The 24,946-nt window shown below is 41.4% G+C and overlaps 1 protein-coding gene across 3 annotated transcripts in view; it reads right to left on the bottom strand.

The window, feature by feature from the left end:
• Positions 1-937: 937 nt before the first annotated feature.
• Positions 938-24,946, bottom strand: part of PDE7B (phosphodiesterase 7B) — a 351,638-nt gene continuing 327,629 nt past the window's right edge. For all 3 annotated transcript variants that reach the window (XM_070376732.1, XM_005899105.3, XM_070376731.1), the window contains 5 exons: positions 16,956-17,047; positions 13,885-14,029; positions 11,827-11,923; positions 6,290-6,370; positions 938-1,715 (listed from right to left, as the gene is read on the bottom strand). In XM_070376732.1, the coding sequence (XP_070232833.1) occupies positions 1,492-1,715; positions 6,290-6,370; positions 11,827-11,923; positions 13,885-14,029; positions 16,956-17,047 (639 nt within the window). In that variant the 3' untranslated portion in view covers positions 938-1,491. The remainder of the gene's footprint in view (positions 1,716-6,289; positions 6,371-11,826; positions 11,924-13,884; positions 14,030-16,955; positions 17,048-24,946) is intronic.

Here is a 24,946-nt window from a genome sequence, read left to right as displayed (position 1 = left end):
TAAACCAAAGGTGCTTTGGTACTACAGCCGGAGCAGACGATGGTGTTACAGGGGAGCAGGGAAGTCCCTGATGGGTTATGGAAGGTTATGGAAGCTGACAGGCTTATGGAAGGCTGGTGAGACCTGCCATGCGGCCCATGAGGCCGACACACCACCATGTCCTTGACAGGAGCTGTAGAAACACACGCTAATCAGCTGGCTTGCTAAAACAGAGTGCAACATCGCTGTGCTGAAAGTGACTTCAGGCTTGTTGAAGGGTCTTGTTCATCTGAGGAAACCATGCTTGGTGCCATAGATTAGACACTATGGTCTCAAGCGGAATGCATGTGAAGTTTCCAAAATATTTCCTCAAAGACTTTATTCAGTTTTGGTTTGTGACCTTAGCTGGAAAGCATCAAGATGGACATGGGGAGGCAGTTCAGAAGGACATCTGTGAGGATTTAAGTTGGGCAGCTTTCAGAAGATGAAAAGGTGTTTAAAGTTAAGGCCTTTATCTGCAAACAATAGTATATTAATAAACTCTATACCATATTTACAAATGCATTCTCTTGTATTAAAACTAACAGTATTCTGTTCACAGTGCCATTGTTTATACAGGTAGCAATCCCATAATACTCATGTATTTTGGCATGGGAATCAGTAGCGCTTGATATTTACAGAAGATGTACAGGTGTGAAAATAAACATGTCACTGAATCTGAGTTATTGATAAAAGACAGATTGACTAATGGTGCAAAGGAATGAACTGTACAGCACCTTCCCCTCGCATAGGATAGGAAACGTGGTTTCTTAAATTGAGAAGATGCCAAATCTCTGACCCAAAGTGGCATGGACTCCATAACAAAACAATGAACCCCCTGTTCACGTTTGGGTACATGATTATCACGTTGAATAATCTTTGTCCAGAGTTTTAGATCCATTGTCTAGTGCACAAAATAGAAAAGTTAAAAAGATTTATTATTATTTTATAATAATAATTATTATTAAAATAGAAGGTACTTTCTCTAACACTCTCTCTCGTTTGTGCTCTTGCACTTAAGACCAATATCCTTGGAGTTCCAAATATGCTGGTGTTTTTGTCATGCAGATCAGCAGTCTGATGGCCGAGGCTAAAATGCTCTGGACTCAGGAAGTGCCACCCGTCACAGTGTGACCCAGGGCCCGAAGGGCCACGGCAAGAGCACCTCTTTCTTACTCCCTAGTCTTCTCCTCCAGGGCCAAGCCGGTCCCTGGAATCAGCTCCCTCATCGTGGAATGGAGTTGCTCATTTCGGCAGCTAATGCTGAGGTGACGGATGGCTTCTGTACACTTGGGAAAAGGAGGGAGGCAGGTGAGTGGGAGGAGGGTGGATTCCGAAAAGCTCCTGGATGATGTCCAGAGAGGGGCCGGATTGATCAGCAAGAGCCCCTCGAAGCATCCGCCCTCCCAGAGGCCTCTGCGCAAGGAGGCTGTCAATCTCAGTGTGCAGAGCAGGGCGCAGGCCTGGCGGGCCCTACGGGGCATCGCCTTCGGTCACAGTCTGCTCCTCGTCCTCAGTCCCTGGGCCTTTGTGGTCCGGGCTGCCATCGCCACTGGTTCTGTGCTGTTTGGGCAACAGGCTCTTCCACTGGGCTTTGTTGTGCGCGAGATGGCTTAGCATGCTCTCAGACAGGGCGCTGTGTCCTGTGAAGTGGGCCCATTCCCGAAAGAGGGGCTCCACGATGTAGGTCATGAAACCTGAAACAGGCAAGGCCAACGTCATCACCAGCAGGGCAGTAAGACCACTTCTCACACCATTGGGCCCATGATGTACTCGGCCCCAGGGGTATGGAGGCCTCCAAGATGTAGTCCCTGCCCTCAGCCTAGGAGCATAAGGTAAGTCACCTTAGGCTTGGCATTTAATCTCTCTATGCCTCTGTTTTTGCATTTGTAAAGTGTTAAGAAGGGTACCAAACCCATAGAGTTGTTAGGACAATGAAATAACACATGTGAAATGCTTAGAAAGTTCCTGGCACATAGCAAACACTCAATAAATGTTGGCTATTACTATTTGAAGAAGATCCACTGGAGAAGGGATAGGCTACCCACTCCAGTATTCTTGGGCTTCCCTTGTGGCTCAGCTGGTAAAGAATCCGCCTTTAATGCAGGAGACCTGGATTCGACCCTTGGGTTGGGAAGATCCCCTGGAGAAGGGAAAGGCTACCCACTCCAGTATTCTGGCCTAGAGAACTCCATGGACTATATAGTCCATGGGGTCGCAAAGAGTCGACATGACTGAGCCACTCTCACTTTCATTTGAAGAAGGATAAAGACATATAAGGAAAAAAGTTAAAAAATAAAAAAATGAGCTAGAACTAAGGAAGGTGGCTGAGGGAGGGGAAGAAAGGGAAAGTGACACCAGGAAGCCACACGTGGTTGATTTAGACCATCTGAAGAGTTCATTCATACATTTACCCTGAAGATATTTCTTCCGGATTATCATTTCACATTTTTGTCTTACTTTCAATTACGTTAAGCAACCAGGTGTAGATAATAAAAGTTCATTAGTCTTCAAAACAGATTTTTTCCTGCATAAAAGTTCTGCTTGAATGATGAGATATGATGGGTTGATATGAGACTTCTTTGTTAGCATGTCTGTTCTCTTAATTATTTTAGCCTTGTTAAACTTTCTGATCACGTCTCACTGTTAATGTGCTTTCCATATTAAGCATGATTTATTAAAGCAAAGATAATTTCCAGTCTAGGTTGGAATTATTGGATTCATCACAAACTTGGATATATTTAGGTTTTATTGTATTTCCCTTGAAATGTTGGTATTGGGAGAAGGGGACTTCTGTGGTATGGGGAGAGTCAAGTTTTTTCAGCATAGTGAAATCTTCTGACAACTATCCCTGTGTGTTTATAGGCATGTGAATTATTAGGCTTGACTGGATTATTTTTTTATTGGACAAACATCCTCCTTTGAGGATGCTCTGGAGATGAGAAAAGGATACGTTGATTCTAAATGTTAGTATATGTGTCTGCATTCTCTCATTAGATGTGAAATACGATTTAAATATTATAAGATGATGTTAGATAACCTGACTCTAAGGAGCAAAAAGTTAAGCCAGCGACTTACTGTGTACATTTTGATAAGGTTATGTAGGGAGCCAGACAATTAAGATTTCATTCTGTAATGTTCTTGCTTGCTATTCTAGACTACCTCCATATCTAATTTTGAATATCTTGCATCTTAAGAGATATTATATATCTAAAAAGATAGTCTGCAATATTGTTATACTATTTTGAAGTTTAAGGTGTGAATATTTACCAGGTTTACCCTAAGTATTAAAAAGTTACAAATCCCACACTTAAAAATCCAGTACTTAAAAACTTGAGCTCATTTTTTTCCTGAAATTACTCTGGAGTTGCATCTCTATATTTCTACTCATTAGATATAAAGACCTCTTATAGGAGATAGGAGAGTGGTTTTGAAGTCTGAATAGACACCGTGAGGCAGTTTTTCTCATGAAGCAAAGCTTCTGCATGATTAGATTCGAGGCTGTCGCAGAGGTCCCCACTGTATTTGTGCAAACTGACTCAGATGGTAAAGAATCCTGCCTGCAATGCGGGAAACCCAGGTTTGATCCCTGGGTTGGGAAGAGCCCCTGGAGAAGGAAATGACAACCCACTCCAGTATTCTTGCCTGGAGAATCCCATGGACAGAGGAGCTTGGTGGGCTACAGGATTGCAAAGAGTTGGACACGACTGAGCAACTAACACATTCACATTCACCTTGACTTTGTGGGGACATTGTCCTCCTGAAGGGGTACATGTTGGGGAGGGGAGAAATGATGGTCTCAGAGTTAACAAGGATTAAAGAAAGCCTCTTTTTCTTTATCTTTATAGCTTTTGTTTTTTTTAATGGCTTGCAAGATGTTAATTCCCCAACCAGGGATTGAACCTGGGCCCCAGGCAGTGAGACTGCCGAATCCTAACTACTCAACTGCCAGGGAATTCCTATCTCCTTATCTTTCTATGAAAGTCAAAGTGTTAGTCACTCAGTCGGGTCTGACTCTTTGTGACCCCATGGACTACAGCCCTCCAGGCATCTCTGTCCATGGGATTTCTGAGGCAAGAATGCTGGAGTGGGTTGCCATTTCCTTCTCCAGGGGATCTTTTTGACCCAGGGATTGACCCAGGCCTCCCTCATTGCAGGCAGATTCTTTACACTGAGAAACACCAGGGAAGCCCATCTTTCTACAGGTTTCACCACTTGGAGATTCATTTAATTTAGCACCTTCTTTTTGAAAGGCAGAGTTTGGGGAGGAAGGTGGGTGAGGGGTGGATATTAAATCCTTGTTTCACTTGGGTAAATGTGAATTACTTAAGAAGAGAATCAGATCAAAGCCTGAGATGGCACTCAGGAAAACCTCATTGTGAATTGGGAAAGGAAAAAGAGAGGACATTTTCAGTCCCAAGGGAATCAGGACAGAGGAACTACCTGCATTATTCACACCCACTGGAAAAATACTTGTTTGGGAGGCTGGAGCGCACAGCTCCCATTACACTCTGTTTATCTATCTGGGTTTTTGCAGTTTAGCCTGATATGCCCCTGCACACCACACCTCCCAGCTTTGAACCTACAGAGGTGGGAGATGTGGAATGGAGACAGAAAGATTTATTTGCTGAGGGTTGTTTTATAATCACTCTTTCTCTTTATTACTGGTGTGCTGGCGTAGCATCCATGGGATTTTCCTATGCACTCAATCCTCATCCCATTTTAAAAACAGGTATCTATGGTAACCACATTTTCCTGAGCTGAAAATCAGGACATATGATCTGACAAAATAAGTGTGTTCTCATGACAACAAGAGAATAGAATCTCGAAATCAAGTCTGTCTTTCAAATCCAGGTTGTGTGCTTAACAATGTGAGTGCTTTTCTCTGGGGGGTGAAAATGTCTTTAACAGGTGCCTGGCAAATTCCTTTCTAACCAGAGTTTAACAAACTGGGCCCCGGGATTAGGATTTGGGTTAGGGTCTATTTCCTTTGAATCGCATCTGCAGAATTTCCAATCAGATACAGCATTGGATCCAAGGAGGCTGAGATTGAATTCTGTTGATACTGCTGCCCTTCGCCCTCCCCAGCAATTCTGTAGCTTTCTCTGCTCTGGATGCTTCCTGGGTTTTGCTTTTTATAACAACACCCCTCTCCCTTTTTCAGGTGAAGGAATCAGTTTAATTGTAAACAAAACATAACAATATTAAGGGCAATTGGGAAAAAAATTATCAATAATTTCAGTGTTCCAATATATCTACTTTAATATTTGCATATTCCCTTCAGATTTTTAAAAAGTAGATTAATTTTGTTCCTATTTCCTTAGGTTGACTTTGAGACTCTTTTGTGAGACTATGGATTCAATTTCACCCTCCGTAATTGGAAGCATATCATTCTAACTGCCTGGTTTTCTCAATTTTCAGCTGATATTTTTGGGTGCCCCGTGCCCTCCCAATCTCCAGACATTGAGCCTTGAGGCTTACTGCACTGTGACTGCCTTAAGTTGTCTTAAGGCAGTTCTGTCTAAACTGTCTTAAGGCAGTTAAGAAAAACTTAAAAACTGGTACATGTCAGGGCCATGGTTGATAAGTAAAAGAGTTCAAGTTCTGAGTTTGGTTTTAACTGGAGGAAACTGCAAGGAAAAGAAAGACTTGCTTTAAATGTAGATGGAATTGGTAGAGTGTTTAAAGAAGTGAGAGAAACGAATAGTTATTTTAAAGGAATTAGCATTACAGTTTAACACTTTATTGAAATTGACACTTGAGAGTGTGGCCCTAAGAGAACAAGACTGAAAATACATTTTGAAGTGAAGAAGCATGGGACCCCACATCACATGTGTTTCTGGGCCTGAGTCTGGGGACCCAGCCTTTGAAATTATGCATTGAGGATGAAGGGTAGTGACCAAAATGGAAGGATCCGAAACTATAGATTTTCCATGTTTCAAGTCCTAAAGAGAGTGTGAGCTAATCTGACCTTCAGCAGCCAACAATTGATTCTTGTTATTTTCCTTCATTTGGTTTTGATTCAAGTCTAAACAACAAAGTTAATACAAGTTGTTTATTAAGGGTCCATAACAAAGACTTTACTCTAGTTTTCATCTGAATTGATAATTATTTAGTAGATAGGTCATGACTAGAGTGTTTATTTGGATTCGATTATTCAAAGGGCTTTGATTAGTTCGGATCTTTCAAAAGCTGCGTGTAGATCTTCTTTGTGACTCTTGGCCGAGGTGCCAAAATTATTCATTTAAAATTACAATTGAGCTCAACTCACCAATTTGTATACTAGGGATTGAATCTTTCTGTTGATTGCAAAGAGGACTGATTTCCAGTTCAAATTTCTGTTCAAGATCACCTAAGAAGAAAGAAGAAGAAACACATTGGTAATGGAGAACTTGCAATTGTTAATGGTCTAGTTGGAAGGAGTTACCTGGGAATTACTGTTTCTTGCCTTGTTGCTAGGAATGCTCTAGCAATGACTGACTCTGCCCTGCTCTGGTAATTTCTGTGAAAATTTAAAATATCAGAGTATCAATGATCATTTGCAATAGGCCCATTGTTAATAGGTACGCTCTAGGATTAGAATAAACTTTTGAACAAAACTTCATAAAAACAGGAAAATGAATGGCCAGTTTCCTAATATGAGATGGAAGTTCTGGTTTGAAGTTACAGATTAAGAAAACAGGTTTTACGTTTTTCCCTCCTTCCACTCTGCCTGACCCTCATCTGGTTTCACCTGAACAACCAGGAATAATAAGTAGGCAGGAAACAAGGAAGAGGAACTATTTATAGAAAGATCTCATATGAGAGTATCTCTAGCTACAAAATTAATCAAAATAAGGGTCTGATTCTTTCATTCTGACTCCTTAGAATTTTACTTAGTATAACTAAAAGTTAAATAAAGTATAAAGGTCAGGATGATCTTTTTTAAAAAAAAAATTAAAAACTTTATATTTTTTACTGGGATATAGCCAATTAGCAATGTTGTGATAGTTTCAGATGAACAGTGAAGGGGCTCAGTCATACATATACATGTAAGGATGATCTTTCTTTATAATGCCTCTGTCAGCTAGAAGACCAAAGGAGAAATACATCATGCAAAGCTTTATCAAAATGCTTTATCGATTCTTCCTGAAGGTGAAAAATGGTGGGTAATTTTCTCATTGGGAAAAACAATCTGGTTGATCAGTAGAGAAGCTGGTTCTCAGAACCACTAGCTGAATTCACCGCTGTGAATGCACCCCTCTAAACCAGAGGAGAAAAACACATATATTTATACCATGTTTACTGTGTGTCAGGCACAGTTCTAAGCATTTTGCCTATTTAATTAATTTAATCCTCACAACAAGCTCAATAAAACCCCCATTTTACAAGATGTGGACATTGAGATGAAGCATAGAGAAGTTTGTTGACTTAAGTCCTTATGCAATGAGGAGGGGAGCCTAAATTTAATGCTGGCTTCAGAAGGTCTGCACTTAACCACGGAGCTACCGTCTTTTGAGATGCCACATTTCTGTCATTTTCTCTGACTGTAGCCATGCCTCCCATGGTCTCTAGGGCCATGGTGATTCTCAAAACCGATGTGAGGAAATCACTCTGGCTTAACCTGAGGGGTTCAGGGAAGCCAGGTGATAACGGCCTTGAGAGGACAGGTATGACACCATTTAGTATCAAAATGAATTCTCCTCAAGTTTATTTCACTCCTCACCTCCTAAGCTCCATTAATAGGGATTTTTCAGTCAAGCATGACACTTGGAGGGAAGTTTCTCTTCCTTCTACCTTCTGTATTGAGGCAGCAAATCTCCTTTATTTCTCTGTTGAAATATCTCTTTTCCCTGGTTTCATTCTAGTCTGGCTTCTTTCTTTTTTCAAATTGAAGAATAGTTGATTTACAATATTAAATTAGTTCCAGGTGTACAACATAGTGATTCAATAATTTGATAGATTATAGCCCATTTAAAGTTATTATAAAATATTGGCTATTTCCTATGTTGTACATTACATCGTTGTGTCTTATTTACTTTATACTTAGTAGTTTTTAACCTCTTAATCTCCTACTACTGTCTTGCCCCTTCCTCTTCCTTCTCCCAGCTGGTAGCCTCTAGTTCTCTGTATCTGTGAATCTGTTTCCGTTTTTTTTTTTTTTTTCATTCATTTGTTTTATTTTTTAGATTTATATATAAGTGAAAACATACAGTATTTATCTCTTCCTGTTTGACTTATTTCACTAAGCATGGCACCCTCCAGGTTTATCCATGTTTTCACAAATGCAAAAATTTCATTCTTTTTTATGACTGAGTGGTAGTCCACTGTGGACTTCCCTGGTGGTTCAGAGGTAAAGAATCTGCCTGCCAAGGCAGGAGATGTGGGTTTGATCCCTGGGTCAGGAAGATCCTCTGGAGAAGGAAGTGGCAACCCACTCCAGTATTCTTGCCTGGGAAATTCCTGGCAGGCTACAGCCTATTGTGTTGCAAAGAGTCAGACATGACTTAGGGACTAAACAACAACAACTAAAGTATTCCATTATATATATATATGTGTGTGTGTGTGTGTGTATATATATATATATATATATATATATATATATATATATGGGCTTCCCTGGTAGCTCAGTGGTAAAGAATCTGCCTGCAATGCAGGAGACTTGGGTTTGATCCCTGGGTCAAGAAGATCCCCTGGAGGAGGGCATAGCAACCCGCTCTAGTAGTCTTGCCTGGAGAATCCCATGGACAGAGGAGCCTGGTGGGCTACAGTCCATAGGGTTGCAAAGAGTTGCACATACATATACATATCTCACATCTTCGTCTGGTTTCTTAAAAACTCATTCTTATTTTCTGCTTCTTAGCTAGTTTCTTTAGTATTTCTTCCGCTTCAACTACACATGTTGCCCTACTTGCACTTTCTAAGATGACTCCCATTGTCATAGTCTCCACTTCAGCCTGGTATACAGGGGCCTCAACAGATCCTCTTATTCTTACCTTCTCTGGAACCAATCTGGTCTATAAGGCACAGGGATGGTCCCTTCCCCATACCTCTTTCCATTTCCACTCCTCTCTATCCAGATCAGTGGGACTTTTCTGCAATGATGGTTATATTCTCTCCATTGCCCACTATAGTAGCCCCTTGAAATAAGACTAATAAAACTGAGGAACTAAATTTTACATTTAATCAAATTATTTTAAATTTAATGGCCACACGTGCCTTGTGTCTATCCTACTGGACAGTGCCGTCACTACACATCCTTTAATACCCAGCTCAGATTCTACCATCCTTAGCACTAGATCTTCTCCTGTGACCTCCACCATGAGAGGATTTTCTTCCAGTTGGATCATTTATCCTTTCAACTATTTCAACGGATTTATAAAGCACTATATATTTCAGACACTTTGTTAATCAATGTAGAAAATACAGTGAGGAAAATTGCAGTTTCTCTCCTCCAGGAACTTTACTAATTAGTATTTTGAGCTTGTGAGACATTAACTTTAATACTTTGTCTCCTTCAGGACACCCCCAGTGGAGCTTTGCACATAGGAAAATCACAGCTTTGCTGAGGATTAGACAAGGCTGGAAGCAGATGTTCAATGAAAACTTCTGGGAATCTTGGTTGACTGAGAAGATATCAATATGTTGTTACCATAGGACAGAGATTCTACTTTTTTTGAGTCATTGAAAGGAAGAGGATGAATGATGTTTGAGTTCTAATATCTGTTCTGAGAATTTAACACTGTCTTCCTAATTCATGGAATCTCATCTTTCTTTCTCTCTCTGTCCTCATCCTTGATTTTGGGGCTTTTCCTTTGCTCAACATCATGAATCATCAGAGATATTTTGGCAGGAATTGTTAGCAGTCAGTGGAAACCCAAATCCTAAATGGAAAGCTGGAAGAAGATTAATCAAAATGATACAAATAGTGCTTTATAGAATTTCTAAAAAAATTATTCAGTATGGAGGACAAGCAGTTTGGATAACCAGAGAGTCTAGTCTTCTCTTAAGTAAGCTGAACTTCTGCTAGATCATATGGCTATTAATTAAAAAGGACCTGACACATCGTCTGTACTTTCCTTTCTCTGCCAGGAGACATGATATGGAGCAAAGTATATGAAAGCTCACCCTTAGCGATCAGACTCACAAATGTTCTAGGTTGTTCTCTTATAATACTACTTGTTTTTTAGTCACCAAGTTGTGTCCAACCCTTTGCAACCCCATGGACTGTAGCCTGCCAGGCTTCTGTGTCCTTGGAATTTTCCAGGCAAGAATACTGGAGTGGGTTGCCATTTCCTTCTCCAGGGAATCTTCCCGACCCAGGGATGGAACCTACGTCCCCTGCATTGGCAGGCTGGTTCTTTACTACTGAGCCACCAGGGAACCCCTATAATGTTGCACATGAGTATTATTATGAGGACAAATTTTTGCAAAGGCATCTTACAGATTACCTTTATTGGTTGATTCCATCTATTCCACTTAGCTGACAACTTTGATTCGCCAGCTCTGTATGCCTTGCCATCTGCCCAAGAGACACGATCCCTGCCCCAAGCAGCTCATAATTCGGAGAGTGTAAGATAAGTAAATGAAAGGGTTAAACTTCAATCAGTGTCAACAAGAACACATGATTGAGTCAAAACCAAGAGGGACAGGGTGGCATCTTTTCTCTGTCCCATTGTTTGATATCTAAGGATGAAGATCCTAGCCCTTCTCTCATTGGGCTATTTCAATATTTTCTATATTTTATAGTAAAGTATTTATCTTATCTAATCTAACCTCCCGTCTCTAAGTTCATCATATTTCCTTTTGTTTTTCCCTCAGTGGTGATCTTGTAACATGGGCAACTAGAAGTGACCTTTGGATTACTAACCACTCACACTCATTTGAAGTGAAATTTTACAGAATGGACACTACATGAGTGCTTTTACCCAAGGGAAAGAGATGGGGAGCAGAGCCTTCTGGCCCCATGTGAACCCAATCTGCTCTGTTCTGTCTTCTGTCTTTGGGACCATCTCAATATCTTTGACTCATCTTTCTACTGAGGCGTCTCCAAAAGGCTCACTGTTGCTACTTGACCCCCCCACAGAACGGGTATGTGGGACACTTCAGGCTTTATTTGTTCTCAGCCTCTCAGACCTGAGACTGTCGCTAACATCAGGGCACTGTTGTGCCTGAAAAAACATCCTGAGCACTGAAACCAGGCCTGAAGAAACAAGCTGTATTTACAGGCCAAGATCCCACCCAGTGTCCAGATTCTGCTGCTAATTCATTGCCTTACTTCTGAATGAGGTTAACCTCTTAAAAATTATACCCTAACTTGGGACCATTTGTCTTTTCACAATGTATATATGAGAGGATGAACTCTGACTAAATATGCTCTATTTCTTTATTCACTTTAAGAAAGCAAGGGAAAGAAATACAAAAAAAGTCCAAGTCCTTCTGTCAGAGTGGAAAACATTGACCCCAAATGGCATTTAGTTTTTAAGCCGTGCTCAGCTCATTAACACGAAGGTCAGAGTAAAAGACAAACTGTCCTGCACCTCTTATATCCACAGAGAAAAACCATGAAAAAATTATCTATATCCCTCTATTGCTCATGTTACTGTACCTCGTTACTACCTGTTTCCATAGTAAGTCAACTTATTTATTTTTAAATTATTTCCAAAAAAGGGCCAGACAGTGTGCAAAAGGTTTAAAGAGAAAAGTGGGGATAATAAGAGTTGATGAAATAACAAATGTCACAATAGACGATCCATTTCTTGTTTTATTAGGATAAACGCCCAAAAGGAGAGGGGGTGATGAACACTCAGCAATTGGATCCCTACTAACCTTGCCTGTAGAATTCTTCGCAGACCCTTTCACTCCATTGCTTGCTCATCTCCCAGATTCTACAAGGATTGCAAATGTCAGCACACTTCAAGGCAATCTGAGAAATGACAGGGCAGGGAGAGATGGTCAAAGGATGATCCTTAAGCAGCAAATGTACCCCAAGCCCAAGGGCAGTCAGACCTGCCCTTCAACCTCACGGTACCAAGCCCATATTTACAGAGGCCTCCCTGACGTGCCTCTTCAGGAAACAGCACTTATTCACCACCGCACAAAACCCTCATTCAGAACTCCCACTTTACATCAGTGAGAAGGAGAGAAGAGTCACCATCCAAGGACATGGGGCTTCCTGGAGGGGACCTGGAGTGGGCAGGCCAAGGAAAGCTGTGGCCTGGCTCCTTCTGTTGCTCCACCCTCATGGGCAGGGAGGCCACAGGGCCCCCAACCAGGCTCAAGTGAGATCACTGGGACCTCACCTCACAGTGACCACATTGGCCGACTCTATACATCACTTAAACTATGTGTGTTTGCATTTATATGGCCGTATCTGTGTGTGTCAGCAATCTCAGACTGCCAGCCAGGGAGCTAAGCCATATCAAGCCCAGGAGTGTTTGCTTGGCAGAGATGAGTCTGGGCCTTCTTGGCTTGCCTCACACAGTTCTGCACCTGGAATGCCAGCTTTTGTCAGGGATGCTGACCCTAGGAGGGGTCCCTTGAATTTCCAAAGAAGCAGGTTCTCCCTCTTAACAAACAACTGCCAAGAAACCACCGCCTAGAGGGGCTTCCTGTGGTGTGCCCTCCATCAGCAAGGTCTGCTGGTTTTGACCTAGTTCTATGGGATCATAGAACTGCTAGCATGTTGAGGTCTGGGAGAGCCTGGGTCATATTAAGCTGCAAACTTGGTTGGTTCTTTATTTCCAGGTGAATGGGGGCACCAGTACTTGTGAGAGGAGATCAGGGGCAGAAGCCCCCTCCAGTTCCTGCCCTTTAGGGATTAATGTGTGTTAGCGAGCTTTCCTTTTGGAATGCAAGTGTCCAGGCCAAATCTTTCAGCTACTCAAAGACTTGAATCTCTAAAATCAGATGCCGGTGGTACCCAGGGGCTAGAAGTCTACGTTGGGAAGAAAGGAGGAGGGAGATTCAGTTTTACAGCTGGGAGGAAGGCATTTCTTGAAAAGGATAGAGCAGTTGGATAACTTCAGAAGGCAGCCTGAAGGCATGCAAGGGAAAAGACTGTATAGTTTAGTCTCCCACATGCCATTTCCCTGGTTTAACCATTTCCCTGGTTAAAGCTGGTCTATCTAGATGCAGCCAGGATCCACTCAGTTAGTCTTTTGTGCCAAAAGGAAAGAAGGAAGATGAGAGAAAATGGAAGATCAAGCAAAAGGCTCTGGTTTGGATACCAGGTCAGACTTCCGCTTCCAAGATCCATTTCTCCCCTGCACTTCACAAATGGCTTCTTGCCATGGAAGGAAGCAGAAAGTGTTGTGCTTGATATGATTCTGTTCATTCAATTAAACAAAATCATTTATTTACTGGTACCTGATAATGGTAAGACTAGGTAAATATCATTGAGCTTCAGATGAATATATGAGTTTAGGTTGTAAAAAGAAGTCAAGCAAGATTTAATAAGCTTGAGGTAAAGTAAAGATACTTATTTCTCAATTTTTGTTAGTGCTATAGTTAACATAATACACTTTTGTATTAAAGGAATAGTTTTAGACATTGCAAAAGTATGATAGTGATCAACATTACATCAAGCCACAAAATGTGGTAAATTCTTACTGCATGCAGCTACCCAGGGGGGCTACTTTGTGGTGAAACAGATACCAAACAAGGAGAAACGAGATATTATCAACGTACTGACATGAAACCCAGATTTTTTTTACTTGCTTGGAAACCACTTAAAAATTTCATGTGTCTCAAGGTTTTTAATAAACTAGGTCACTGCTCTAGCTTATACCATGGGGGATACTCCTTCTTAGATGTGCTAAAATGATTGATTGTATCCTTAGTGTTTTAGAGCAAGGATAATGACGTCTGTTTGTTGTTGTTGTTTACCTGAAGCATAAAGTGCCTGTCGTGTACATCCTCCAGTCTTAGGTCTTTATTGTGGAGGTGAGCTTTCAATCTGGTCAAAAATTCATTCTGTCTGTTGATGTCTGTTGCCAAGATCAAGGAGCCCAGCTGCTGTTCAATATCCTGTCTGCATCCACAGAATGAAAGAGAATGAAAGAGAAAACACACACACAAAGCAAATCCCTTTGAGCAGAGTGATTGATTCTGTCATCATCAGGTGGCTTGTTTTCTCATTTCTGCCTCTGATACTGTTTATTACTCAGAGTCCTGGTCCCTTGCAGGCTAAGCGTGATTCTCTCACCCACCATCATTCTGTCCTTAGATGGGAGGTATGCCAAGGACTGAACAGAGTGACTGAAACCTTGGGTGAACAAAGTTGTGGCAGTTTATACATTCCCACAGTTCCTATGGGTGGCAAGATCGGAAGCCAACTAGAAATGTATGCTTGAAGGAGGTCACAAAGACTCACAGAATCACAGCATTTGGATTGTGCTTTTTAATAGAGCTCACACCAACTCAAACCTTAAGACTTGCATGGGGAGGGAAAGGGTATAATAATAGTAATGAAGCCAATAATAGTGACTGATTCTATGGAATGAAAAGATCCATCAAGGAAGCAAAATGGATAGGCTGGAAAGAGATACTGGAACTTACAAAAGAGTCACAGTAGATTAAGGTACCATTAAAAAGCAGTGTTCACACAATATATTGGTCAACAAATGGTATACAGACAATGGGATGTTTTGGAACAGTAAACCAAATTAGGGCTTTCATGCATCGGAGAAGGAAATGGCAACCCACTCCAGTGTTCTTGCCTGGAGAATCCCAGGGACGGGGGAGCCTGGTGGGCTGCCGTCTATGGGGTCACACAGAGTCGGACACAACTGAAGTGACTTAGCATAGCATAGCATAGCATAGCATATATGGAAAGTAACCAATGGGAGGAAAATCCACATCTATTTTTAAAATTCACCTTTGAAAGTGAAGTATGTTTGGATAGAGTGCACAGAACATACACAAACAGTTTAAGGGATAAATTATAAAATAAACATCTTACAATCACCGCCTAGGTCAAGATCATTGCCTGCCAGTACCCCAGAAAGCCCTCATTGTGTCTCTTATCCAACCCCACTTCCCCTCAACCCCTGAAGCAACTACTATCTTGACTTTTGTTTTAATAATTTCATTGCTGTTGATAATAATTTTACCACCTGTGCATGCATGCCTAAATACTATGGTTTAACTTTAACTGCTTGTTCACTTTAAGTTATGTGGTAAGTATCAGTTTGTGACTTGCTTTTTTTAGCTTAATATATTTTTGAAGGTCAGTTAAGTTGATGTGTGAGCTGTTGTTCATCCATTTTCATGATTAGATTATATGCCAATGTAGGACTGTACTTCAATGTATTATCTGTTCTACTTTTGATGATCACTTGAGTAGTTTCTAGTTTTTGACTACTATGAAAAAAATGACACAATAAATACCATTACACACCTCCAATTATATATTTGTAAAGTTTCTCTAGGGACTATGTCCAGGAATAAAATTATTGGATCACAGAGTATGTTCATCTTCAATTTCTTAGATATTGCTGATTATTTTTAAAACAGTTGTATAAATTTACATTCCAAGCAGTAATAGATGAGCTTCTCATCACTTTACAGTCTTACCCTTTACATTTTTTTTGCCAATTTGCCAATATCATGCAACTCATTATAATTTTAATATGAATTGCCTTGATTACTAATGAGGTTGGACATATATTCATATGTTTATTGGTCATTTCTATTTCTTTCTTTGTGAAATTTCTTTTAGTCTTTACCTACTAGGGCATTACTGGGACAAATGTGGTTTGACAAAAGAACAGATCATTTTGTTTTTTCCTGTCTCCTTCTCTTTCCTTCCCTTCTCCTTTTCTCTTTCTTTGGCTTCCTTGTCCTTCACCTCCTCATTTCTCCTCCAAACTTGATTTGTTACTCTAGACTTTAGTTCTTTTTGCACTTAATTCTTTCAATCTTTGCAATATATTGTTTTCATAAAAGGCATGAATTTTTATTCTTTGTATAAGGATTGATTTTATTTGGTTCCAGTGGGTAAAGTGTTATCAGAATTGAAGTTCCTTCCACAAATTTCACACTCCTCTGGGTGCTAGGAAACAGGATAAGATAGGAGCAGAGGGCCAGGGGTAAATCAGTGTGCCCAGAGTATCCTGCTGCTTGACCAAGAAACACCACAGGGCCCTTGACCTTGGTGCCCCTCTGGAAGATGGTACAGGAATCTATTTACTTGTTCCCGCCTAGCTACCTCGGGTTCTGTGCATTTGAATGAAACAGACAGGAATTGGTGGTGGCCTGGGAAGACAGTGCAGAGGCTAAATTAAGGCCAATATGGTGCAGCAGCTAAACTGAGGCCAGATGGAAATGAGGCCGTGGTCTTGGATTTAATAGACCTCGGCCTAAATATCCAGCCTAACAAACAGTGGACCAGGAAACTAGTATTTCCACTTCTGTTTAAAATGCAAGAAACATAGGTAAATTCCTGGTGGAAAAAAAATGGCTGGGGCCCATTCAGTCTCTTAACAAAAGATGTTTTAGAACAGAATTTCTGACTTCTCCTTTTACTAAGATTGGCAATGACAAAACACCCTTTATTGAACAAGGCTTCAGTCTCGCTTGGGAACTCCTGTGTTCCTTCTTGATAAATATTTATTATTTGGATCTACACAGGAGGACAATTTTGCTAACATAAAAGACAGGAGTTTGGCAAAGCACAGCACTGAGGCCGAAGAGTGTGAAAGCTGAGAACTGTTTATTATCTCTTTTCCTGACATTAGGTCCTACACTCTCCAGGCCCTTTCAGAGCTCACAGGGACTCTGGTTTCTGGGTTGCTGTAACTGACACCACATCTCCTACGATAGGCGACTAAGGGAGTGTGGGCCGGAAGCACTGCTGGCTGGCTCCCTGCCATTCACCCCGGGGGTCTCAAGCCAGAGAGCACACGGCTTATCTCTAATGTGTGGACATCGGTATGTTTCATCTCTAGGTCACTTACGTCATTTCCTTTGGCAAGTGAGCCAGAAGCCTTGATTCTCGAAGCATGCCGATTGTAGATCGCCAGTGGTGATTCTCCAGCACAGACATATTCTAGAAAGAAAGAAAATTAAAACTATAAACGGGGGAGAAGCCAGATACTGATCTCTCTCGCTGAACACAGCTCTGTGGAGGCCAATATTTTCCCTCCGGCCAGTTCATACCGGAGGACACAGAGGCAGAGCAGAAATGAAAGGCAAAATAAAACAACTGCAGTCTATTCTCAAGGCTGTAATAATCATGGGGGAGTGGCAAGACCCTGCTGCCCCTCCAGGGGAGGGCTGAATGAGGGTCTATTTCTAGCGGCCGCAGTCCTGCCTCTGCCCCTATTTTTGAAAACTCCTTCAGGTAACACTCATTGTAGAAGAAAGAAAGAGAGGCAGTAAAAATAGGTAGTAATGGATACCCTAGGGCTATATGCATAATATAATCCAAAATCATACTACTCAACCAAACAGAGGCTGGCCTGTCTGCTGCTGCTATGATCTGTGCCCTGCCCATTATCAAAACTGGGAAGAACCTGTTGGGAAGCTGGTGACATATGCAAACTCCTGAATCCCAGTCAATAGATTTGTGGTGATTAATTATTGTGGATACTAAAGTCTAAGAACCGCTGTCAATAATCTTTGTGACCAGTATAATGGCACTTAGCCCATTAAGTCTGGGTTTGAATCTACAGTTGTTTTCTTCTTCAACGATCTTGATATTTCTTTCTTTGTGAGAACCTCTATTATGTTCAGTCTCTCTGTTGACCTTAAATATGCTGCTTGTCTGAACATTTGCTAACCATTTAAATAATGACTATTTATAACAACCTATTGTGTTCTATTCTAAATTAGCAAAAGAATGGCCTCACCACTGATTTCATCCACAGAGAATAAAACTCTTCTAGTCTCCAGGAGGGAGAAGGCAATGACACCCCACTCTAGTACTCTTGCCTGGAAAATCCCATGGATGGAGGAGCCTGGTAGGCTGCAGTCCATGCGGTCGCTAAGAGTCAGACATGTCTGAGCGACTTCACTTTCACTTTTCACTTTTATGCATTAGAGAAGGAAATGGCAACCCACTCCAGTGTTCTTGCCTGGAGAATCTCAGGGATGGGGGAGCCTGGTGGGCTGCCGTCTCTGGGGTTGCACAGAGTCGGACATGACTGAAGCAACTTAGCAGCAGCAGCAGCAGTCTCCAGGAAATCTTTTTCCTTTATTTTCTTATCTGTTTGTTTATTCATCACTTCTTGGCCTTTTGACTAAGATTAAGAGTCTATTCATTCTCCATTTTCTTTCAAGTTTACATTTGTAAACTTACAAAAATATACAGGAAGATAACATTTATTAAAAGTGAAGTTAAGTTGCCAAAGTACAGAAACAACCTAAATGTTCATCAACAAATAAATGGATTAAGAAGATGTGGTATAATGGAATATTACTTAGCCATAAAAAAGAATGACGTTGTACCATTTGCAACAAGATGGTTGGATTTGGAAGGCATTCAGCAATATGTGAACCGTGAACTTCCTGATGTTCAATCTGGTTTTAGAAAAGGCAGAGGAACCAGAGATCAAATTGCCAATATCCGCTGGATCATAGAAAAAGCAAGAGAGTTCCAGAAAAACATCCATTTCTGCTTTATTGACTATGCCAAAGCCTTTGACTGTATGGATCACAATAAACTGTGGAAAATTCTGAAAGAGATGGGAATACAAGAACACCTGATCTGCCTCTTGAGAAATGTGTATGCAGGTCAGGAAGCAACAGTTAGAACTGGACATGGAACAACAGACTGGTTCCAAATAGGAAAAGGAGTTCGTCAAGGCTGTATATTGTCACCCTGTTTATTTAACTTCTTTGCAGAGTACATCATGAGAAACGCTGGACTGGAAGAAACACAAACTGGAATCAAGATTGCCGGGAAAAATATCAATAACCTCAGATATGCAGATGACACCATCCTTATGGCAGAAAGTGAGGAGGAACTCAAAATCCTCTTGATGAAAGTGAAAGTGGAGAGTGAAAAAGTTGGCTTAAAGCTCAACATTCAGAAAACGAAGATCATGGCATCCAGTCCCACCACTTCATGGGAAATAGATGGAGAAACAGTGGAAACAGTGTCAGACTTTATTTTTCTGGGCTCCAAAATCACTGCAGATGGTGACTGTGCCATGAAATTAAAAGATGCTTACTCCTTGGAAGGAAAGTTATGTCCAACCTAGATAGCATATTCAAAAGCAGAGACATTACCTTGCCAACAAAGGTTCGTCTAGTCAAGGCTATGGTTTTTCCTGTGGTCATGTATGGATGTGAGAGTTGGACTATGAAGAAGGCTGAGTGCCGAAGAATTGATGCTTTTGAACTGTGGTGTTGGAGAAGACTCTTGAGAGTCTCTTGGACTGCAAGGAGATCCAACCAGTCCATTCTGAAGGAGATCAGCCCTGGGATTTCTTTGGAAGGAATGATGCTGAAGCTGAAACTCCAGTACTTTCGCCACCTCATGAGAAGAGTTGACTCATTGGAAAAGACTCTGATGCTGGGAGGGATTGGGGGCAGGAGGAGAAAGGGATGACAGAGGATGAGATGGCTGGATGGCATCATTGACTCGATGGACGTGAGTTTCAGTGAAGTCCGGGAGTTGGTGATGGACAGGGAGGCCTGGCGTGCTGCAGTTCGTGGGGTTGCAAAGAGTCGGACACGACTGAGCGACTGATCTGATCTGATCTGATCCTAAGTGAAGGACTCCTGTGGTGGCTCAGAAGTAAAAAATCTGCCTGCAATGCAGGGGACTTGGGGTTTGATCCCTGGTGGAAGAGCCCCTGGAAAAGGAAATGGCAACCCACTCCAATATTCTTGCCTGGACAGAGAAGTCTGATGGACTACAGTCCATGGAGGAACAAGAGTCAGACACGATTTAGCAACTAAACCACCATCACCACCACCCTAAGTCAAATGAGACAAAGACGGACACTGTAAAATATCACTTATATGTGGAATCTAAAAAAAATAACAACAAACTAATAAAAAAAAAAAAAAAGAAACAGACTCATAGGGATAACCTAGTGGTTACCAATGAGAATAACCTAGTGGTTACCATCACCAAATGGTCAACACCAAAATCAGACTGATTATATTCTTTGCAGCCAAAGATGGAGAAGCTCTATACAGTCAGCAAAAACAATACCAGGAGCTGACTGTGGCCCAGATCATGAACTCCTTATTGCCAAATTCAGACTTAAATTGAAGAAAGTAGGGAAAACCACTAGACCATTCAGGTATGACCTAAATCAAATCCCTTATGATTATACAGTAGAAGTGAGAAATAGATTTAAGGGACTAGATCTGATAGACAGAGTGCCTGATGAACTAAAGACAGAGGTTCGTGACATTATACAGGAGGCAGGGATCAAGACCATCCCCAAGGAAAAGAAATGCAAAAAAGCCAAATGGCTGTCTGAGGAGGCCTTACAAATAGCTGTGAAAAGAAGAGAAGTGAAAAGCAAAGGAGAAAAGGAAAGATAAACCCATCTGAATGCAGAATTCCTAAGAATAGCAAGGAGAGATAAAAAAGCCTTCCTCAGTGATCAGTGCTAAGAAATAGAGGAAAACAACAGAATGGGAAAGACTAGAGATCTCTTTAAGAAAATTAGAGATACCAAGGGAACATTTCATGCAAAGATGGGCTCAATAAAGGACAGAAATGGTATGGACCTAACAGAAGCAGAAGATATTAAGAAGAGGTGGCAAGAATACACAGAAGAACTGTACAAAAAAGATCTTCACGACCCAGATAATCATGCTGGTGTGATCACTCACCTAGAGCCAGACATCCTAGAATGTGAAGTCAAGTGGGCTTTGGGAAGCATCACTATGAACAAAGCTAGTGGAGGTGAGGGAATTCCAATTGAGCTATTTCAAATCATAAAAGATGATGCTGTGAAAGTGCTGCACTCAATATGCCAGCAAATTTGGAAAACTCAGCAGCGGCCACAGGACTGGAAAAGGTCAGTTTTCATTCCAATCCCAAAGAAAGGCAATGCCAAAGAATGTTCAAATGAAAGTGAAGTTGCTCAGTCATGTTCGACTCTTAGCGACCCCATGGACTGCAGCCTACCAGGCTCCTCCATCCATGGGATCTTCCAGGCAAGAGTACTGGAGTGGGGTGCCACTGCCTTCTCCATTACAATGTTCAAACTACCACACAATTGCACTCATCTCACACGCTAATAAAGTAATACTTAAAATTCTCCAAGCCAGGCTTCAGCAATACGTGAACCATGAACTTCCAGATGTTCAAGCTGGTTTTAGAAAAGGCAGAGGAACCAGAGATGAAGTTGCCAACACTGCTGGAAAAAAAACATCATCAAAACATAATGCCAACATCATCGAAAAAGCAAGAGAGTTCCAGAAAAACCTCTATTTCTGCTTTATTGACTATGCCAAAGCCTTTGACTGTATGGATCACAATAAACTGTGGAAAATTCTGAAAGAGATGGGAATACCAGACCACCTGACCTGCCTCTTGAGAAATCTGTATGCAGGTCAGGAAGCAACTGTTAGAACTGGACATGGAACAACAGACTGGTTCCAAATAGGAAAAGGAGTACGTCAAGGCTGTATATTGTCACCCTGCTTATTTAACTTATATGCAGAGTACATCATGAGAAACGCTGGGCTGGAGGAAGCACAAGCTGGAATCAAGATTTCCGGGAGAAATATCAGTAAACTCAGATATGCAGATGACACCACCTTTATGGCAGAAAGTGAAGAAGAACTAAAGAGCCTCTTGATGAAAGTGAAAGTGGAGAGTGAAAAAGTTGGCTTAAAACTTAACATTCAGAAAACTAAGATCATGGCATATGGTCCCATTACTTCATGAGGAAACAGTGGCAGACTTTATTTTTGGGGGCTCCAAAATCACTCCAGATGGTGACCGCAGCCATGAAATTAAAAGACACTTGTTCCTTGGAAGGAAAGTTATGACCAACCCAGACAGCATATTAAAATGCAGAGACATTACTTTGCCAACAAAGGCCCATCTCGTCAAAGGTATGGTTTTTCCAGTGGTCATGTATGGATGTGAGAGTTAGACTGTGAAGAAGGCTGAGCACCGAAGAATTGATGCTTTTGAACTGTGGTGTTGGAGAAGACTCTTGAGAGTCCCTTGGACTGCAAGGAGATCCAACCAATCCATCCTAAAGAAAATCAGTCCTGAAGATTCATTGGAAGGACTGATGTTGAAGCTGAAACTCTAATACTTTGGCCACCTGATGCAAAGAACTGACTCATTGGAAAAGACTCTGATGCTGGGAAAGATTGAAGGTAGGAGGAGAAGGGGCTGACAGAGGATGAGATGTTTGGATAGTATCACTGACTCAGTGGACATAAGTTTGAGTAAACTCCGGGAGTTGGTGATGGACAGGGAGGCCTGGCCTGCTGCAGTCCATGAGGTTGCAAAAAGTCAGACATGAGTGAGTGACTGAACTGAACTGAACTACCAGTGAGGAGAGGAAAGGGGAGGGGGCAACGTAGGGGAAAGGAATTAAAAGTTACAAACTATTATGTATAAAATAAGCCACAAAGATAGCTTATACAACACAGGGAATAGAGCGAATATTTTATAATAACTATAAATGGAATGTAACCTTAAATTATGAACCAGTATGTTATATACCTGTGAGATACAATATTGCTCATTAATTATACTTCATCTAAAAAAGTGGGGGGAGTAAAGGGACTTCCCTCTTGGTCCAGTGGTTAAGACTTTGCCTTCCAAAGTGGGGGGTGCAGATTCCATCTCTGGTTGGGGAGCTAAGGCCCCACGTGACTTGTGACCAAAAAACCAAAACATAAAACAGAAGCATAATTGTAACACATTCAATAAAGACTTTAAAAATGAACCACATCAAAAAAAAAATCTTAAAAAGTTGGGGGCAATTGTGTGACTCTACTTACATTAGATACGAGTCATCAAATGCATGGGGACAGAAAGAATGGCAGTTCCGGGGGCCTGAGGGACTAGGGAATTATTATTTAGTGGGAGCAGAGTTTTAGTTTTGCAACATGAAAAGAATTCTAGAGAGTGATTATGGTGATGACTGCATAATGCAAATGTCTTCATACTACTGAAGGTAGTAGTGAAAGTGAAGTCACTCAGTTGTGTCTGACTCTTTCCAATCCCATGGACTGTAGCCTGCAAGGCTCCTCTGTCCATGGGATTTTTCAGGCAAGAACACTGGAATGGGTTGCCATTTCCTTCTCCAGGGGATCTTCCTGACCCAGGGATTAAACCCAGGTCTCCCGCATTGCAGGCAGACTGTATTCTCTGAGCCTCAGGGAAGCCCTGAACTTAATACTGCTGTACACTAAAAAATGGTCAAGATGGTAAATTTTATATTATGTGTATTTTGCCACAATTAATAAAAAATGAGGGAAAAGGAGCAACGAAAATAGTAGTGGAGAGTAAAGGAGGCTGGTCAGAGACTGAAAAGCATTTCATCATTTCATACCCCTATCCTTCTTGCCACTATATCTGTATCATCCATGCAATGCTCAACTTTTTCAGCAAATGAGAAAAAAGAACCTCCCATGATTGACACAATCCAAGGTCCACTAGGCAAAAACAAGTTCAAGAAAACTGCAACCATTCTTTGTTCTAAATCCAGATCATGATTTCTCTTTAGGACTTTGCAGACTGAATTGATGAGGTAGGGTCTTATTCTGACCCTTTGTACAGGCGGCTCTATTGCTATTCATTTCTCTCCTTGCCAGGGAGTCATTATTCCTTACTTGACCAGCTCTGAACCTGTGATGAGATTTTGTTACTTTTATCAACTCGTCTATTATCTCCTTTTGGGCATGAGCCAGACACAACAAAAGCCAATGTTTATGAGAAATATCATGCTAGACTAATTTGTTTTGATTGTAAGGTTTATGAGAGCAGAGAGTGATAGGTTAGTGTGATGTAACAGATGTCCTATCCCTGACGTGACATTTAATTCATCACTTGTGAGTGCTTCCTTCAAGACTAATTCAAGTAGATGTGACATGAGTGCCCTCACATGAGTTTTTCAAGAGGCCCAGAAAACTGTAACAAGACCTAATGATAAATGACGCCATATCCTTGTTGAGTGGAACAAAAGCATCTGGGGAATTGCCTTAGGCATTGTTATTTATGCCAGCCTGACTTAACATCTTCATTAATAATCTTCCTGAAGACAGAATAAAAGGATGCTTGGGAGCTCTTTTGGTGAAACCATATTTGGAGATGAGCACCAGGAAAATGGGAGGAAATGCAAGGGGCTTGGAAGCTGGCACAGAATAAAAGAAAATAGTGCATGCGTTACAAATTCTTTCAGGGAGCTGTCATTATCAATAAAAGTATGTTCTGGCCAGAACTGTGTTGGAGGTGAGGGTACTCCAGTGGATTCCAGAGAAGAAGACAAGAAGGGCTGTATAGGGAGGGGGGATTAACATTTCTGAATCACACCTACAGTGTGCATGGCACTTTACATGATCTCACTGAATTCTCATATAACTGTCTACCGTTTTAATCATTAACGCACAGATAATAAAACCGAGCCTAGACAGCATATTAAAAAGCAGAGACATTACTTTGCCAACAAAGGTCCGTCTAGTCAAGGCTATGGTTTTTCCAGTAGTCATGTATGGATGTGAGAGTTGGACTATAAAGAAAGCTGAGTGCTGAAGAATTGATGCTTTTGAACTGTGGTGTTGGAGAAGACTCTTGAGAGTCCCTTGGACTGCAAGGAGCTCCAACCAGTCCATCCTAAATGAGATCAGTCCTGGTTGTTCATTGGAAGGACTGATGTTGAAGCTGAAACTCCAATACTTTGGCCACCTGATAAGAAGAGCTGACTCATTTGAAAAGACAATGATGCTGGGAAAGATTGAGGGCAGGAGGAGAAGGGGATGACAGAAGATGAGATGGTTGGATGGCCCTCGA

This window comes from Bos mutus, chromosome 9 (assembly GCF_027580195.1).
Source record: "Bos mutus isolate GX-2022 chromosome 9, NWIPB_WYAK_1.1, whole genome shotgun sequence".
NCBI lineage: Eukaryota > Metazoa > Chordata > Mammalia > Artiodactyla > Bovidae > Bos > Bos mutus.
Note: the sequence above shows the minus strand (reverse complement) of the source record. Positions and strands in the feature narration are given on the sequence as shown.